The 19,428-nt window shown below is 51.9% G+C and overlaps 1 protein-coding gene across 1 annotated transcript in view; it reads left to right on the top strand.

The window, feature by feature from the left end:
- Positions 1-18,298, top strand: part of TAF4 (TATA-box binding protein associated factor 4) — a 70,990-nt gene extending 52,692 nt beyond the window's left edge. Inside the window, exons 10-15 of the mRNA XM_065893077.1 lie at positions 915-1,084; positions 1,372-1,502; positions 2,341-2,466; positions 2,913-2,969; positions 3,401-3,520; positions 18,131-18,298. Coding sequence (XP_065749149.1) covers positions 915-1,084; positions 1,372-1,502; positions 2,341-2,466; positions 2,913-2,969; positions 3,401-3,520; positions 18,131-18,298 — 772 coding nt within the window. The remainder of the gene's footprint in view (positions 1-914; positions 1,085-1,371; positions 1,503-2,340; positions 2,467-2,912; positions 2,970-3,400; positions 3,521-18,130) is intronic.
- The last annotated feature ends 1,130 nt before the right edge of the window (positions 18,299-19,428 follow it).

Genomic DNA, 19,428 nt, shown 5'->3' with positions numbered 1-19,428 from the left:
AGGGACGTCCGTCAGAGGGAAAACGAGGACACGCTGCAGAACAGCTGGCCTGTGACCTTCCAGGTGTCAGGGGCACGAGAGTCAGGGAGGGGCTGCAGAGATGTGGCAGCAAAACGCAGCTCGTGGTTCTGAGCTGGACCCTTTGCTGTGGGAGCCGCTATAGGGACGGTTAGCCAAAGCTGGGGGTCTGCGCGTGGCTGGTGGCCCGGTTTCAAAGGCCATCCCCCCGGTTCTGTAGGGGGTGCCTCTGTCCACAGGGAGCCACACTGCCGTGTCCCGGGGGTTGGGGGTTGGGTGTCAGGTCGGCCACTCACCCTCAAGTGATTCACGGACTTCCCTTTGTACTGTTCTTCCAGCTTTTCTGAGAGTTTGTGATTGTATTAAAAATAATGCTGTGAGATCATTTAAAAAGGGTTTCACAGAACAAACTCCTTGAAGCAGTGAGTAGGTGCTGTGCTCTCCGTGAACTTGGCATTGACATCTGTGTGCAGAGACTCCCACTCTGCCGTACCTTGGGGTGGGTCTTCCTTTAAAAGAACAGATTCGGGCTTCCCTGGTGGCGCAGTGGTTGAGAGTCCGCCTGCCGATGCAGGGGACGCGGGTTCGTGCCCCGGTCCGGGAAGATCCCACATGCCGCAGAGCGGCTGGGCCCGTGAGCCATGGCCGCTGGGCCTGTGCGTCCGGAGCCTGTGCTCCGCAGCGGGAGAGGCCACAACAGTGAGAGGCCCGCATACCGCAAAAAAAAAAAAAAAAAAAAAAAAAAAAAACAGATTCGCTCGCAGATGACCGCCTTTGTGCTCAGGTGACAGCAGCGCGGGAGAGCCGCCCCTCTGCCCGCCGAGTTGGGGCCACCCGCGTGTGCCTCCTTGGCGGCCCTTCGTTCGGTTAGACCCACCTCCTCTTCTTTCCTGAAGGGACGACGATGACATCAATGACGTAGCGTCGATGGCCGGCGTGAACCTGTCGGAAGAAAGTGCGAGAATATTGGCTACGAACTCTGAGTTAGTGGGCACCCTGACGCGGTCCTGCAAAGACGAGACCTTCCTCCTCCCGGCGCCTCTGCAAAGAAGAATATTGGAAATAGGTATGGCCCTGGGCGTCCGGCCTCCACCAGTGGGCCTGGTGTGGACCACGGCTGCGGTGCTCAGCGTGGAGCTGTCCTGGGCGTGGGGGGACACCCCTTGTCCCTTGTCACCTGTTTTGCCAGGGTTGTGCTTTCCGTGGGGTTGGCGGTGACGTTCTCAGGTAGTTGGAGCAGGTGTAGACCACCCGTGACCCTCAGGTTGCACAAAGCGGTAACCGGGGGTTAAGGGAAAATAGTGAAGGAAAGAAAAGAACTTCAGTGATTGTAAAATACCGGCTGTTCCCCAGGTAAGAAACACGGCATAACAGAGCTACACCCAGACGTGGTGAGTTACGTGTCACACGCCACGCAACAGAGACTGCAGAACCTTGTAGAAAAGATATCAGAAACGGCTCAGCAAAAGAACTTCTCTTATAAGGTAACCCGCCGTTTCCTGGAGGGGATGCCCTGCCGGCCCTCCCGGGTCTGGTGCTGCCTGGAGGGCACGGGGGAGGCGGCAGAGTGTTGCGCTCGTTTTGAGTTTTTCCCAGAACGAGATTTTGGGAAGATGCCACTTCTTTCAGTCCCGTGGTGCTCCGGGCGCTATCCCCTGGGCTGCGGAAGGAGGATGCGGAGGATCTGACCTCCGGATTAGGGAGCCAGCCTTCTAGGTCCGGGCTGGCGGCATCTTCAGCTCTGGAGATGGTGGAGCCCCCCGCCCGTTTCCACGCAGGGGGCTCCCAGCAGCTGCGGCCCGAGCTGTCCCTGCAGACCCGAGGGGCTCTGGCTCACCCGCGCTCCCATGACTCAGAGTGGTGCCCTGTCGTGTGTTGTGGAGGGCCAGCTCACCAGAGCCCGGCCTCTCACAGCAGGTTCAAGGCAGAATCCGCCTTCCTCTTCAGTCATGCAAACCCTCTTTCAGGGGCACCGTGGAGCGGCCAGGCACTGCCTGAGCAGCGTTTGAAGTACAAGCCTGTAGCCACTTTGCTTTAAAAATACTTTTTACGCTATTAGAAAAAAAATTTTAATGTAACTTAAAAGAGTCAAATGACACCAAAGTGTATAAAATGGAAAGTTGCCTGTGAGCCCCCGGATGACTTACCTGAGGCGGCGTGTGCGTGTCCAGAGCACTTCAGAAGCAGAGTCTCTTGGAGACGAGAGGGGCTTGGGTCTGCGCGCCTGCCTGGGGAGTGGGCCGAGGGGGGCGGGAAGCGGTGCGCGGACTGTCCGGCCGGGTTCCCAAGTTCGTGACAAACAGTCGTTTCACTTTTTTCTAGGATGATGACAGATACGAGCAGGCAAGTGATGTCCGGGCTCAGCTGAAATTTTTTGAACAGCTTGATCAAATTGAGAAACAGAGAAAGGACGAGCAGGAGAGAGAGATCTTGATGCGGGCGGCAAAGGTCAGTGCTCCTGCTGCACGCAGTTCTCCCCCGTCCGCCCTGGGCGCTCGCGGACACCCTTGGGGTTTCGAGGAGCCGGAGCAGGGTTTGGCGCTGGCCTCGATGACACGTGTGCGGGGTTAGGAGCACAGCCGGGGCGGGAAGCCTCCAGACCTCAGCAGGTCGCCCAGCACGTGGGGCGGGTCCCTTAACTGAGCCCGGAGCCCTGCGGGCTGCCCTGGCCCGCTGTCCTCACGTCACATTGGACCATGGCGTGGTTCTTACATCCAAATGGTATTGATTTTCATGATGATAAATTTTCATCTGTTGGCTGTAAACTTTAAAAAATTTAATGCGTTCTGTCACGTGACTTAGATGTCATCATGTCATGCGTAAGATAACATGTTTGTCGGGTGATGAACGTTTAGGTCACAACTTATCTTTCTTTTTTACCTGTTTGAAAATAGTCTCGGTCCAGACAAGAAGATCCAGAGCAGTTAAGGTTGAAACAGAAGGCAAAGGAGGTAAGCGTTTCTGGTCCAAGAGTCTACACTGCATACTTGAAAACACGTTTGTGTTCAACCTCAGCACTTAACGAGAGAGAGAGAGAGAGGCTGAGAAAGCCATGGTGTCTCTGCACAATAGGCCTTGCCGTAGCGATTTATGGTGTTTGCAAAAGTGTTTTCCTGTGCTTTGAAACTTCACGATAATTTCTCATTTGGTGAAGTCCAGTCTCTGTACTCTCACACTTTGCTCATATCTGAGCTTTTCAAGGTGAGCATCTATTGCTTTACTGTTTTTCTGATTGCACAACATGCTTACTGTTTAAAAAAAACAGTCAAATGAAATTTTCATTTAGGAAAGTTTAGAAAACCCTTTGGTGTCTATGTATTACTTTTGTAGTAATAAAAAAAGTGCGTGAAATGACAGTCCCTGTTTCCTTTTCAAAACAAAGATGCAGCAACAAGAACTGGCACAGATGAGGCAGCGAGATGCCAACCTCACAGCACTAGCTGCCATCGGGCCCAGGAAAAAGAGGAAAGTGGACTCTCCGGCACCGGGATCGGGAGTAGAGGTACCGCACGGATGCAGGGACGGGGGCTGGAAGGGCCTCGGGGCATCTGCGTCCCGCTCGCCTCTTCAGGGAGTCAGGCACGCCGAGAACAGGCTGTCGTTCGCGCACATGTTGTCTCACCGCCCTTGGAGTACTTGTTTTCTCGGTACATTCGATACTTTATATTCAAATCAGCCTATTTGTGGATATCATGTGAGCAAGAAGTTCTTTGCATGAGGAAGTTTGATCACTGTAGCTTAACACGATGAGATTTAGACTGACTTCGAAGAGAATATGGGGAGATTCTGTCCGAAGACTGGCCTTTGTGGGGCTGACTGTCCTCCCTGAGTACTGGGGTTAACGTGAAGGAAGGTTGTTGTTGCCTGTTTCTGTTTGTCCAGAGTTTGTTAGTTTCTTGTTTTGTTTGCTGTCGTGTCTTTATATGTAATTACAAACCCAACTTTAAAGTATTGTTATTTTTTGTTTAAACTGCCGGTTGTTTTATTAGTAAATCACAGGAAGAAAGAAAACATCGTCTTTTATATTTACCTGCTTATTTACCATTTCTGGTGTTTTTCGTTCCTTCCCCAAGTTCCAGGCTTCCATCTGCGGTATTTCCCTTTGGCTTGAAGGACAGCATTTAGCGTTTCTTGTAGTGCAGTCTGCTGGTGATGGATTCTTTCAGCTTTTGTTTACCTGAAAAGGGTTGTATTTCACCCTCAAAAGTTTGAAGTTTTCCCTGAATGTTGACAGTTTTTTGTTTTTTCTTTCAGCTCTGTTTTTTTAGCTTAACTTAATGTGTAATTTTCTCTCAACGTTCTTGAATAAGCCGAGCAGATCCAGACATACATCACTTAATTTTATAGAGTGACTGACTAATAGGGATGAGTGATTGTAAGAGTTTTAGCCATCCTTCACGTTTTTCCTCTACTCCTTGAATCCTGTCTTAACTGCTGGTCTCTTTCTCTTTTCCAGGGAAACTCCTATTCTCATTTAGACATGTTATCTTGTTCCGGATCACAAAAAAGATGGGAAATTTCCCAGTGTGTTTTGCAAAATTGCAGAGCTCTTATTCTTAGACCTGAAAACAGCCGTAAACGTGTGACGGTCGTTGTCCTTAAAGACGTTGTTCCATCGTGTTCAGGGCCCCACTGTGATTTCAGTCCTTGTTTCCTGTCACGTGAGTCACTTCTCCAGCTGTTCTGAGGCGATCGTCTTACTTCTTAGAAGTTCGTCCGTGCGGTGTTTAGACTTGGTTCTCTTGCTAGTCACTCTGCTTGGGCTTCTCTGAGCTTCTTGGATCTGTAGGTCAGTAGTTTTCCTCAAATTTGCAACACTTTGGCCTTTATTTCTTCAAAACTTTCTCTGTTTCAGTCTTTTTCTATTGGGATTCCCAGTTATACCTCTGTTAAGATCTTTTTGGTATTGCCCTGTGGGTCTCTGAGTCTGTGTTTGTTCCTCTTTAATCACTTCTTTCTCTGTTCGGACTGGATCATTTCTACTGATCTGTCTTCAGATTCCCTGTCTTCTCCAGTCAGCTCTGCAGTCTGTCCAGTGAAGTTTTCACTTGTTGATATATCTGCAGTTCTGGGATTTCCACTTAAGTCTTTTTTATGGCTGCTGAGTCTTTGCTGAGATTTCCCTGTCTGCTCACTTACTGAGGCCACATTTTCCCAGCATTCTTTGAACCTATTTGTAAAAGCTGCTCTAATGGTTTTGTCAAGTCCGACATCGGGGGCGTCTCGATTCAGTCTCTGTCGACTGCTTTTTCCTTTGACCGTGGTCACGGTCTCCTGTCTCTCTGCATGTCTAGTCATTGTCGTTTGGATGCTGGATTTTGTGGATGACATGTCATCATGCTCTGAAGAGTGCTGACTCGTTTTAGTTCACCTCCTGGCTGCTCATCTTGAACTTGTGTGTCTTGTGTCTCACTTTGGTGTTCAGTAGGGTCTGTGGAAATCCCATGATGTTTCTGAGCTCCCTCACCCAGTGGGGCTCACCCTGCAGACTTGCCTTCCCTGTGCAGGTTTTAGGCTTGGTTGGGGTGGGTCTTACATAGGGTATGATCCTTACTCCCAGGGAAGGGCCTTTGGCGACTCGGCCGGATGCTGGGAGGGAGAGCGTCAGGTGGGCTACACTCCAGCGAGGACTGCCACTCGTGCATGTGTTTTGCTTACATCACGCTGTCCTCTCTCCCTGGACCCTTCATCTTAGTTTCGTAAGTAACTTTATGTTTAATGCTAATTACAAGTCTGTGTGGATGTCTGTTCAGTCATTTGGTTTTCTGAATCTCGTTGTCTGTTGGATTCTTCTGGAATGTTTTGTGGGGGCTGCGTTCCCCGTGTTTGTGCATGTCGATGACGGTTTTGATGGCTAGAAAAGCCGTGGCTCACGTTTTCTTTCCTTGAGAATCTATCTTGAGCAAATAGTTACAACTAGATAATTTTTTTCCTGGTATGGAAGGTTGCTGTCAGTCTGACGGTAGTCTAATTTTATTTCTCTTGTGTTTCTCATGTGTTCTTTCTGCCCAAAGATGCCCACAGAATTCTTTTCCCTTAGAGCCCAGCATTTTACTTGGAATTGGCTGTCTTGGGTTGGGCTCTCAGGGAGAGGAGAGGTTGTGTTCCTTCAACATGCAGTTAAACCTTTTTGTATTCAGGAACATTTTCTTTAATGCTTTCTTTGTTTTTGTTTTCCTCTTCGGAGATTCCTGTTACTCGGACAGACGCTGTATCTTTTGTATCTGCCATCAGTATTTGTCCTTTTCTCTTTAATCCTTTCAGTCTCTCTTTTAAAAAGTTTTACCCTGTTTATGCTTCTCGCTCTCCTAATTCCTTCTTAAGGTATCATTTGTTGCGTTTGTTTGCTCTTGTGTTCTCTTTCGTGGAGAGTCTTCATTCCTCAGGTGAAATTTTCTTTTGTTTCTGATTTTTCCTTGCCTTTGTCACCTCATTTCTGAGTTTCGCTGATTCTGATTTATGTTATTCTTTCATGCTTCTTATCATTTTCTCAGTGTCTTTTAGCTTGTTTGGAAATAGAACATAGCAGTTTTGATCTCGTTTTGATTACGTCTTTTTGTGGTTTCTGATCATCTGTAGGGATGTTATTCTGCTCCTTATTCTCTTTTTTTCCTAGGGCAGCTTCTCTGGGACTTGACCTCTCTGTGGTTCACTTTTATGTGAATTTTGCTGTCTTGAGCCTTTAGGAGGAGGTGGTTTGCAGGTTTGCCAGCTTCACTGAGCTCCTCTTCCGTTGTTTCCGCGTGGTGACGAACTTGCTGTCTGAGACGTCAGCCTCTGCTGCTCCCTGACTCTCCCCTGGACCTTCTTGCCTCCATGGTCCTTGACTGTCCTGCTCAGCTTTAATTTCGCTCCTCGCAGGTTCTCTTCTGCGTGAGGCCCTGTGCTGCGGGGCCCTGGCGGGTCGGAGGCAGAGTTCCTAGTGGCGAGGCTGCTGCTGAGGGGAGAGAACTCCTGGCTGTAGCTGCTGCTTGCCAGTGAACCTGCCACTCCTCCCGGTGAACACCCGCTGGCCCCTGGGGGCCTTCGGGTCTCGCAGCTGCCCCACTGCTTTTCCTGCACGGTTTTCAGATAGGCTTGTGGCTGCTCGCGGTTCATCTTCACCGGTTTGGCTGTAAATGTTGTCTGCTGGCGTTTGGTTTTGCTTTCTAGTTGCTCTGTGTTCTATCTGGCCTTCGGGAAGATTCAAAACGACTTTGACGCCTCTGGCATCTTCCCAGAATGTAATGATTACTGTTTTTCAAAATGTTTTTCTTTTGATTTAGAGTAGTTTCAAACCTATAGAAAAGTTGTAAGAACAGTATAAAAAACTCCATTCAGATTCTCAATTCTGAACATTTTACCACCTTTATTTTGATGCCCCCTCTTTTTTTTTTTTTTTTTTGCGGTACGCGGGCCTCTCACTGTTGTGGCCTCTCCCGTCGCGGAGCACAGGCTCCGGACGAGCAGGCTCAGCGGCCATGGTTCACGGGCCCAGCCGCTCTGCGGCATGTGGGATCTTCCCGGACCGGGGCACGAACCCGCGCCCCCTGCGTCGGCAGGTGGACTCTCAACCACTGCGCCACCAGGGAAGCCCTCGTCACTCCCTCTTTACACACACAAGTACGCGTGTGAGATGTTCCATCACCCCTAAATGCTGACAACACTGGACGTTCTCTTGTGTTACTACTGCACCCATCCCCCCGCATCGGGAAATCAGCCCTGATGCCCCAGGGTCCCCAGACCTGCTCCCACTTCACCGCCTGTCCTGGTTTCTCTTTGATCCAGGCGTGTGCGGTGTCCGGCTGGCTTGTGGCGTGAACCTCTTCCCAGTCTCCCCGTTCCTGACGGTGCTGAAGAGGGCGGGTCTCTTGTTCTGTAGGATGACCCTTGGCATCACTAGGTGATCTTAGCCTTGATCACCTGGTTAAGTTGCCTGGCTGAGAAAGCAGCTTTCTCCACTGTGTAGTCAGTTAGTCCCTTAGCGCTTATCAGTGTTGTGTAAGGAGGCACTCCAGGGTCACGCAGGTACTCTGTTCCCATCACCCCTCACCCGGCCTTAGCACCCTTGCAGACTGCCCTTGTGTCAGGACCGCCAGGCTGGGGGCCAGGTCACGATGCTCTGTTTCCATCATGCCTTCCACATTTACTGGTTGCCTTCTGCCATGAAGAAGAGCTTCCCTCCCTCCCTCCCTCCCTCCCTCCCTCCCTCCCTCCCTCCCTCCGTCCCTCCCTCCCTCCGTCCCTCCCTCCGTCCCTCCCTCCCTCCCTCCCTCCCTCCCTCCCTCCCTCCCTCCGTCCCTCCCTCCGTCCTCATTCGTTCATGCATTTGTTCATCACTGTGTACGGACGCATGGATTCCTGCTGTGTTCAGAGGGTTGTAATCAATACTCTCGTTATTTCTAGATTTGGTCAGTGGAAGCTTCCTCAAGCGGTTTCCTATATCCTTTTGAAACGTTGCCCTCGTCCTGTAAGCGTGAGAGGTGTCCAGGTGCCTCTTGTGCTTCCCCTGCCCTCACCCGCAGTGGCGCCCAGGAGCCTGCTTCCTTGCGGTGGAGGGTGGTATTTAGAGACCAGTATCTGAGCACTGTGTGTGCTGGTTGCTACGGGGGTCCCTGCTCCGGGTCCCCAGCAGTCAGAGCCCGGAACGTGTGTATGTGTACAGGCGAGTGTGCGTGTGCGTGCGCGCGTGCCCCTTTCTGTATCTAGAACAACCCTGTGTGTTCTAGTTGATGCTGAGATTCTAGTCTAGGACCTCAGGGCTGCTTCTAGTCTTCTTCGTTTCCTTACTTTCGAATCCCTTCACAGACAGAACGCGAGTTCCCGTTATTCTCAATATATTTGTTTTTTAATTTTTTTTGGCTCAATGTAACCAGTCCCCGAACCACTCTGGCCGCTGGGGTCCCTGTGCTGGGAGGGGAGGGCTCGTGGGAAAGGCATGTGGATTAACTTCTGCCTTAGGCGTTTTCTAAAGACGAGAAAAAGAGCGTGTATTTCCAGACTGACGGGGAGGGCGTGAGTGTGGGGAGGAGTGTGGGGTGAGGGGGCACCTTGAGGAGACGGTGGGAGGGATGCACGCCACCGGAGGTCCTGTGGCGTGGCTTCGTAAGTTGCTGGTTGTGCCTAATTCAGGTCTTCAGGGATACTTGTGGGTTATGTGTGGCAGTTAATACGGAATCTGGAATTTAAAAAGTCCTTCATATGCCTTTCTTCATCAGAGCTAAGGCTTAATTTCTCTTTTTCTTTTTTTAGTTTCGGATTATTTCTTTAGGGTGTGTCTTTAAAAACAAATTTATTGTGAACTCATTTTAGACTTGCAGCAAAGTTACACGAAGAGTAAAGAGAGTTTCTGTATATCCCTCAGCTTACCCTAATGTGCATCACTGGTGTGATACTGACTAGAGACCTGATTTGATTTGGTTTTTCAGAATTTAATTTTAGTTAAGAAACTTTATATTTTAGAGCAGTTTTAGGTTCACGGCCAAATTGAGTGGAAAGTGCAGAGTTCCCATACGGCCCCCCCCCGCCCCCCGCCCCCCGCTCCCCTCGCACCTGCACAGCCTCCCGCATCATCCACGCCCCCCCACCGGATGCTGCGCTTGTTACAGTCGATGAACCTGCACGGGCACTTCATCGCCACCAGAGTCCACAGTTTACATCCGGGTTCCCTCTTGGTGTTGCACATTCTGTGGGTTTGGACAGATGTATGATGGCCTGTATCCACCTTTACAGTATAATAAAGAGTAGTTTCACGGCCCTAAACATCCTCTGTGCTTCATCTGTCATCCCTCTTTCCCCCCAGCCCCTGGCAACCCTTGATCTTTCTGCTGTCTCCATAGTTTTGTCTTTTCCAGAGTGTCATAGAGTTGGAATCACACAGTCTGTGGCCTTTTCAGATTGGCTTCTTCCACTTAGTTCAATGCATTTCAGGTTCCTCCGTGTCCTCTTGTGGCCTGGTACCTCATTTCTCTCTTTTCGAGGCTGAATAGTGTTCCGCTGTCTGGATGCACCACAGTTTATCCGTCACCTGCTGAAGGACATCTTGCTTACTTCCAAGTTTTGGCCACTGTGAATACAGCTGCTATAAATACCCGTGTGCAGGCTTTTGTGTGGACATGAGTTTTCAGCTCCTTTGGGTAAATACCAAGGAGCACAATTGCTGGTTCGTATGGTGAGAGTATGTTTAGTTTTGTAAAAAACTGCCAGACTGTCTTGCAAAGTAGCTGCTCCATGTTGCATTCCCGTCGGTTATGAATGAGCGTTCCTGTTGCTCCACATCCTCACCAGCATTTGGTGTTGTCGGTGCTCTAGATTTTGGCCGTCCTAGTAGGTGTGTCGTGGTGTCTCATTGCTTTAATTTGCATTTCCCTGATGCATGACGTGGAGCACCTCTTCACGTGCTTCTTCTTTGGCGAGGGGTCTTTTAAGATCGTTGATCCATTTTATTTTAGTTTTTAAATTTTTATTTATTTATTTTTTGCGGTACGCGGGCCTCTCACTGCTGTGGCCTCTCCCGTTGCGGAGCACAGGCTCCGGACGCGCAGGCTCAGCGGTCATGCCTCACGGGCCCAGCTGCTCCGCGGCACGTGGGATCTTCCCGGACCGGGGCACGAACCCACGTTCCCTGCATCGGCAGGCGGACTCTCAACCGCTGCACCGCCAGGGAAGCCCCGTTGATCCATTTTAAAAATTGTGTTGTTTGTTTTCTTGCTGTTGAGTTTTTGGAGTTCTTTGTATAGTTTGGATGAGTTTTTTTTTTAAACCAGATATGTCTTTTAAAAGCAAATGTTTTCTCTTTATTTGATTGTTACCATTCTCCACTGAAGATGTAGGATCCCATCCAGTAGCCCTCCTGGAATTTGGTCACCATGTCTCTGTAACCTCCTCTGGTCTATGACGGGTCCTCTGTCTTTGCCTGTCTTTCCTGATCTTGACACTTTGAAGAGTGTGTGGTCGGTTATTTGGTAGAAGGTCTCTTAATTTGAGCTCATCTTACATTTCCTCTTGATGAAACCCAGGTTACGTAATTTGGCTAGAATGTCGAACCAGTGATACTGTGTCCTCAGTGCATCGTATCAGGAGGTACGTGACATCTGTGTGTCCCGCTGCGAGTGATTGCTTTGAACACTTGGTTCTAGGGGGGTCGCAGGCATCTCCGCTGGAAAATCTGTGTCCCTTTGTCACGAAAGTGTCTTGTGGGAAATGCTGAGGGACCGTGCCCTCCTGCTTCTCCTCGTTGGCACCACTGCTTCCCGTGTTCGGTGACCGCGGGCTGACAGGCTCTCCTCCTCTGTCCCCCATTTGCTGGTTGGAATTCTGCCAGCCCTGCTTGGTCCTCGCGAGCCCTTCAGTTGGGCTCCTCTGTCCTGTTGACGTAACCTGTCACCTTCTGAAGGGTTCTTACTCTCTCACGTCACAAATGTTCCAGGCTTACCTTATATTTTTCCTGCCCTAACAGTGGAATCGACCGTTTCTCCACAGAGCCGCGGTTCTTTTTGTTGGGACGCGTGTGCAGGGACCAGGTCTGGGCACCGGTGTGCTCGGGCCCCTGGGTGTCTTGCTCCAGCCCCCTCGGGGGTACAGCTGGGGATACATGCACCGCCCCACCTGTGTTTTCTGTGTCTGTACCGAAGGCGGTGGGTCCAACCTGCCGTGACAGGCCCTCCGAGCCGTCCCGCGTCCCACGTGGGAGGCCTGACTCTCACCGTCATGGTGGGTTTGCTGTTTGTCCCACCCTACTTTGCAGATAAAAAGGAGATCCACAACTGCTAAGCCCTGTGAGAAGGAAGTGGCTGACTGTCCAGAGTAGCATGTGTCTGCCCAGTTCTTTCTGTGTGTAGCCCTGCGGCGCCCCCGAGTTCCGCGTCCTCAGCGCCGCAGAGTTACTAGATGAGCCCTTTCCTGCTGCCCCGCAGCAGGCTGTGTCCCTCCGAGTGGCACAGCTGGGCTCTTCTGCTGTCTGTCCTCCAGTGTGGTGCCCCCCACCACCCCCCCCCGCTTTCGTTTGGTTGTTTATTTTGGGGGTTCTCAGAGCCAGAGCTGTACAAATGCCTGCACCCAGCAGTGCCGCCTCCTCCCCCTCAGACACAAGCGTGTGTTTTGCGATTTCCGCCTCTCTCTTGAGGAAGCGTAATGTCGGCGCCCTTCTGCAGTGGGCCGTTTTCACTTCGCATGTTCTGGAGTGCACTCCATGCCGTTTCGTGGCGATGCTCCCCATTCTTCACAGCAAGCGGGGTGCTTCTCCGCACCCACGTGTCTTGGGCGACCCCCTCCCTTGTGCACGGACGGTGTTGTATTCTTGGGGGTGTGTGTTGTGGGGTGAAGGTAAGTGGGTCGGTAGTTTCGTTAGGAATCGCCAAGCTCCCCTCTGGAGGGTCGTGCCAGTTCTCACCCGCCGGTGGTGAGGGAAAGGGCCTGTCTCCCCACAGCCTCCTGGCGTGTGTCGCCACAGTTTGTAATTTTGCTGATCTGTTGGGCCACAGGGGCGCTCAGTTTCGGTGAATGTGCTGTGGGTGCGTGAGAACAAGGCGTATTCTTAGGCAGGTGTAGGGCTTGCTGGGTTTATGTGGGGTGCACCTGACCGATTACGCCCACTGTGTCTTTGCTTATTTTTGTCCACGTGATGTGTTTTGTGCTGGATGGATGTGGTGTCCCGGAGCTTTCCGTTGTTAGTGTTTTTTTGTCTTTTTTTTTTTTTTAAATAAATTCATTTATTTATTTATCTTTGGCTGCGTTGGGTCTTCGTTGCTGCATGCGGGCTTTCTCTAGTTGTGGTGAGCGGGGGCTACTCTTCGTTGCGGTGCGTGGGCTTCTCACTGCAGTGGTTTCTCTCGTTGCGGAGCACGGGCTCTGGGCATGTGGGCTTCAGTAGTTGAGGTGCGTGGGCTCAGCAGTTGTGGCTCGCAGGCTCTAGAGCGCGGGCTCGGTAGTTGTGGCGCACGGGCTTAGTTGCTCCGCGGCATGTGGAATCTTCCTGGACCAGGGATCGAACCCGTGTCCCCTGCATTGGCAGGCGGATTCTTAACCACTGAGCCACCAGGGAAGTCCTTGTGTTTCTGTCTTTATCTCCTTGCATCTCCTGCAGTTTTTGCTTTGTATGGAGGTTGCTGTGTTATTTGGTACATAAACATCCGTAAGTGTTACATGTTCACCGTGAGTCGTGATGTTTACCATTGAAAAGCGTCAGCCTTTGCCCAGTGGGCTTGATGTCTCCTTTGTCCTCAGTCAGGGCCGTTAACCCTGCTCTCCTGTTTGCATCAGCCTGGAACACCTCCATTCTGCTTGATTTGTAGCCCGGATTTAGGTATGTCTCTTGTGTAGAGCACACGGCAGGGTCTTGTTTTCTGAGTCCAGTCGAAAAGCGTTTTCCTGTCACGGGTGAGTTAAGCCCGTCATCTGTATTGATATAGCTGACAAAGTGGGTTCTGACTCGGTCACAGTATTTTATGATGATGTGTACTTTTTATAGTTGCTCTGTTTTTTGGTGAGATGTGTAGTCTTTGCTCCTTAATTAAGATTTTTGTTTGTGTTTAGGATGGTTTGTAACTGTGCTCTAGTGGTTACTTTTGTATGTAAGTGTTTCTGGGCGTCTTCAGTCCCCGGTTTTCACGTGTGTTTCCTGTTCGGCCTGCGTCAGCCTTCTCCTCGGCTCCCCGGTGGCCACACTGCGTCCGGAGCCTGTGGTGTCCCCTTCCCTTTCGTGCTTTGTTGCGTCATTTCTGCCTTGTCACAGCGCTTGCCGTCTCCCAGCCTCTTCCCCGCCTCTGCTGTGGCACCAGCTGCATGTTTATATATTATAAATGCTTATTTCTGCGTTTTTCTGAGGTTTCCCCGCTCTTCCCTTGTTGGGACGACCCCTGCCTGTGGCTGAGCCTTCGCAAAGCTCAGGTGCAGAGTCCCCTGATGTTTTGCAGGTTGAAACGGTTTTTCTGTGGCCTTGATGTGTGGAGGACAGTTAGGCTGGATATAAAAATGTTGGCTCACACTTGCTTTCAGTGATTTTTCAGTGCTGTTGCATTGCTTTCTGTGTTGGTTTGGGAAAGCCTGATGCCAGGTTAATTCTCTCGTCTTGATGGTTTATTTTCTCTTTTTACCTGGAGGCGTTTTCTTTATCTTGGAAAGCTGACAGTTTCCTGAGGCTTTGTGGAAGTTGATTTTTATGGGTTACCTTTCCCAGGTGCCCACATGCCCTTTCAGTGTGTCGGTTTGTTTTGTTTTCTGTTTCTTGAAAGTTTCCTTGGATTATAGTTTGAGTGTTAACCTCTACTGCACGTTTGTCTTCCTTCTCCGGGGCTCGGACGACTGAGTACATGTCCTCCTTTGGTTGCTTCCTTTTCCCCTGTTTTTTTTCCTGGCCCTTTAATTTCTTTTCTTTGTCTCATTTTTATTCTCTTGTTTTTCTGCCTTTCTTCTTTGCCTCTTACTACATTTTTATTCAAGTCTTTTCTCCCCTGAGCACCTTACGGTTTATATTAATTTCTGAGATACTTTTGTCTTTTTTTCTCATTTCTTTCTTGTGTCAAATCAACTCTCATTTCTTTCTGGTTTTCAGTCCATTTTCCTGCTAAGTTTTGAGGCTTTGATTCAAGGTGATTTTCATATCCTCAGATGTTAAGTATATTTTGTTTTGTCGAAAGCGTTGTCTTACAGTTTTCTTGTTTTTCCAGACTGACTTTGTCTCTGATACATGTGGAGTTTCATCTTCTGATTTTTTGCAGTGGTTCTTTGTGGACCTGCGTATCTTCCTCGTGTGCATTTTCATGGTTGGGGTGTTTACAAGATTCGCCCTCGGACGGTGCCCTCTGCAGACAGTTCTGCAGAGCCTGGTGGCTTCGCAGGTGTCTGTCCGAGGGTGAGGAGGGCTGAGTGTCCTCTGGAGGCGAGGCCCTGTGCCTGCCGGCCCCTGCATTCCCCCTGCTTACTTCTTTGCCTGCCGCCGCTGCCCAGTTTCAAAGGACTCACCTCAGAAGCTGTGCGCTCTTAGGCCCCCCAGGCCCGCTCTGGCGGGAGCCCCCCCTCCCTGCTCTGCCTCTTGGCGCTTTGCCTCGTGGAGGCACTGTGGGCCCCGCCCAGGAGCATCGTTCCGCATGGCGTCCGGGCCCCATCCTCGTGTTGTGCGGGTGCCGTGCCCCGCGTAGGTCTGTGTTTCCCTCCCTGTTCTGGACGGTTCTTGGGGAGACGATGGGAGGTACCGGGGTGAGCTTGTCTTCAGCCTCCTGCGAGTGGCCCTTGTTCTGAGCTGAGTGCCCGAGGGGCTCCGTCGCTGCCGCTTTTCACGGCGCCCTCCAGCTGCCTGTGCTGGGCGTGGGCTCCGTTTCGTGGACAAGTGTGGGGACTGCGCTGGCAGAAGCGGAGCAGAGCAAGCTGGCCGGGGGCCTGGGCTCTTGGCGCCGTGACCTCGTCACTCGCCGTCCGGGACGCAGGGACATCACGCGGGTTAGAGGTGCCCTCTCGTGGGCACAGACCTCTCACTGTTGTCGAGGGGGCTCTGGGGGGAGCGGCAACGAGGCCCCCGTGGTGCGAGTCCCCCCGAGACAGTCCCCGAGGGGCTGGTGCTCTCCGCCGACGGGGCGAGTGGCCACGGCAGGTCTGAAGCTGCACCGGCTGCCACCGCTGGTTGTGCACGGCCCTGGGGGCCCCAGCGAAGTGACCCCGCGAGCCAGGTGGGGTTGGGACGGAGGTGATTGTTTCCATTTGGTTTTCACCTTGAGTGTTTGTTGCCTGTTAGGTTGGTTGTGGTGTTTTTGACAGTGGAAAGATTGCCTTCAAAGGAGATACCAGCCTCCTTTCATGAATCCTCTCAGCAGTCCTGTGACAGGACATGATGAATGGTCACACAGCACTTTCAGGGAGGAAGCTGGCCTCCGGGAGAATGTAAACCGTGTGTCCACGGTCGCTTTGTTTCAACCCCAGTGCCTGCAAATACAAAACAAAACACACCGAATCAGCCTCTTTGCTGGAGTGTGAATGTTGTTGAAGGTGGACGCCGGCACCTGCCCCGCAGTTTTCTGTCATCTGAGGTCACTGCTGGTCGCTCAGCTGCCGTGCCCGAGGGCCGCTTCCCCAGGCTTCCCACGTGGGGCTCTGGGCCGGACCGGTCCTTGCGCCCGCAGGCTGGGCGCTGGGTTCCTGTGACCGCCTTCTCTGGCCAGGACACCCCAAGGGCAGTACGATCAAAGGACGGCACTCACCCCATGAAATCAGAAGTCATTTGAGTTGTCAAGTAGGATGCCTTTGAGCACATAGGCTTCTTATTCAAGTCCATAGAACAGTGACGCCTGGCAGCGTCGTGACCTTTGGAGCCTGAGACGTGCGGAGTGGGGCCGGTGTGGTCCCGGCCCCGGAGCCCTGGCTGTGGGCTGTGCTAACGCTTGCCTGTCCGGTTTGTTTGGAAGCACTGCTGACTTCTGAAAAAGATCTCATTAAAATATTACTTGCAGGGATTGCTTGAGTTTCAGCTTTAAATGCTGTGCCTGAAGGGAGCCCTCACCCCTGTCCCAGCTGGGTTTGGCCGTTGAACTGTTTTGAAAGTAAGAACATCACACGTGGCCCAGAGTTGTAGCGAGTGTCACAGAAGACACCTGGCCCGTGGTTGAGGGAGCGCTTTGCTCTCCACGAGCCCCAAGGTCTGGCGCCGCCCTGTCTGTCCGGGGCGGGGAGGAGCTCCCACCCGCCTGACGGCCCCGCCGGCCCCGCCCCAGCCGTCTGGCCAGGCACTGGCCTCGGCTTGGCCTGCAGGCTCCCCCGTGGTGCAGAGGCTTCACACCCACAGGGCCCCCGGCGCAGGCCAGCTCTCCGGCTGCGGAGATGGAACCCCGTTTTCCTCCTGGCTCCTCTAAACTGTGTGCTTTCATCACCCCCTTTTCAGGGGCGGTTTGTCTTGTTCACAAAATGCTCCTTTAGGGCCGTTATGGAGACTCAGGGGAAGCTGCCAAGAAAACCTAAATAGTTGTTCAAACACGGAAACGTGTCGCCAGAGGACCGGCCTGGAGGAGGGACCCCGGTGGTTTAAGGGTGTCTGAAGGGGGCGTAAAGAACACGCGGTTAACGGTGGAAGGTGGAAGAAGGGCGTGCGTGCCCTGAGCTGCCCTGAGTGCCCAGGAGGGACCAGCCTCACCTGCCACCTGCTGGCTGCTCGCTGCGCTGCCGCTTCCTCCAGTATCATAGGGCTCATCGCTCCCACCTTAAGCTTCGAGAAAACGCTGTAAACATACCACTGTAAGGTTTGCGCTTCAGATACGCAAGAGCGACTTTAACCATCAGAATACAGACACTCAGTGTTCATTCCGAGTGGAAAACCGAGGACTGTCCGATTGGGAGTTGCGTGGTTCATGCCTGCGAGTGTCGGTTGGAGGTGGTGACATGCTGAAACCACGGGACGCTGCTGCTGAGGGGCGGCGACGCGGCAGGAGAGCGCCCGGAAACCCACCTGTGCCAAGCAGGCAGGCATCAGAGCCCCAGCTGTCGCCCGGATCCCCCGCGGGCCGACCAGGCTGGGCGCCGAGCGGTACAGGCCGGCCGAACCGCCGCTGTCAGCCCGGGGAAGCAGGGAGCCCCCTCCAGGCCATGGACGACGTGGTGACTGTGGAGCCCTCGGCGCAGCCAGCCGACCACCGCCAGCCCGCCCAGCCCAGGAGTCTAGACCTTGCGGCCTTGGGAAGTGTGCCTTTGCCGGCGAAGCGGGGATGTCACGGCCGCCTCGGGCACAGCATCAGCACACCTGAGTCCCTGGACGCCTGGAGGTCGGGGACGCCAGCCACAAGCCCTGGAGCTGTTCTGCCGTCCCCTTGGGGCAGGAGCCGCCACCTTTTCCTTCCTCGTGCCCCAGGGGCCAGAGTCTGAGCTCTGGGGGGAATCTCGGGGTTAGTGTTCTCGAGCGCGTGCCTGAGAGCACCAGTCCTGGAGGGTCGGCGTGCCCCCTGCTCTCACCCCTCCCCGTTAGGGACTCGTAAAGCACTTCAGCTCCAGCAGTAGGCCTGGCTTCCTCCAGAGCCAGGGTTTCTTGGGACACCTGTAGGGAAACGTGAGTTGGTCCTGGGGCGGCGCCTGGCCCTGCCCCTTCCTTCCAGCGCCGAGGGCCCTGCCCACCTCTGCGCACCACTAACTCGGCTGTCTTCTCCTTTCTCGTCACCAGGGCTCGGGCCCAGGCTCAGCGGTCCCAGGCAGTTCCGGCGTCGGAACCCCCAGACAGTTCACGCGACAAAGGATCACGCGGGTCAACCTCAGGGACCTCATATTTTGTTTAGAAAATGAACGTGAGACAAGCCATTCACTGTTGCTCTACAAAGCATTCCTTAAGTAGCACGGACGCGGCCTCTTAGCCGGAGACGCCTGGGGACTTTTTCTATATTTGCAGATGACGCCTTTTTGTAACAAGCAAATGGGATATTGTTTAAAAGCAGCCACCTCTTTACAATGGAACAGTTTTATATTCCTGTTTCTAAGTCAACTCTTCAGTATGAAGGAAAACACGTTTCTGTAACAGAGAACAAGAGGCCTGAGGGTACTCTTAAAGGACAATTAAATCTTAACTCATCTTTGATCGAGTGGCCTTCTTGCCAAACAAGCCATATATAAAAACTGATGGAATCGTTTAGCAAATAAGTAGCTGCCCTCTGTCACCTCATAGCGGTTTCTACATCGTTTGTGCATTTGGTTTAGTTCAACCCAACTTACTGCGGATGTGTGTGTCTACAGCCGATGACCTCATTTCATTTATTTTATTTTTGTATTAGTCAGTTGGCAAAGCAAACTGATTTTTTTAGACTATTTATCTCCCTCCCGTCCCCGGCCCTCCATTCAGGACCCTCAGGGAGCAGGCAGCTTACCGCCTGCCTGCGCCTGGGGCTCCTCCCTTTCTGCTTCGTGGGGCCCGGCGACGCGGCTCCTTCTGAATGTGTGGGGTCAGCATCTGTACAAATGCATTTTATTTGCTATCGTTTGTAAAGCTGTAAAGTTAAAAGAAATGAAAACCTTTTCAGCATAAATCTATTTTACTTGCACTGTTTTTTAGCTAAAAGTGAAAAAACTTAGATGAAATAAAACCAGAGTTGAGAAGAATCATCAGAAGACTGTTTCTCAGTGTGAATCAAGTGTTGGAAACTGGTTGGTGTATTTTGTCAGTAATTGTACATAACCTTTGGCACACAACGTGAGGACGGCTATGTAGCTATAATTATTTTGCTAAGAGGCTGTATGCAAGCTGTGGACTCGCTTTACAGACGTCCAGAGCAAAAGCCCCTTCTTTGTACCTATTTTTTTATTACAAATATACTAATTGGTTCTTTATATTTTCAGAGGTTATTGTATTAAATTGTCTATTGATAGTACTTTTATGACTGTAAATACTTCGGCTTTCTCCGTGTGAATTCTCACGTTAGACTTTGTTCGCGCGTGTGAACTGAATGCTGATCAGTATTTTTTACCAACGCC

This window comes from Phocoena phocoena, chromosome 15, assembly GCF_963924675.1.
Source record: "Phocoena phocoena chromosome 15, mPhoPho1.1, whole genome shotgun sequence".
Classification (NCBI taxonomy): domain Eukaryota; kingdom Metazoa; phylum Chordata; class Mammalia; order Artiodactyla; family Phocoenidae; genus Phocoena; species Phocoena phocoena.
The sequence above is the reverse complement of the archived record's forward strand: the minus strand, read 5'-3'. Positions and strand labels throughout refer to the sequence as shown.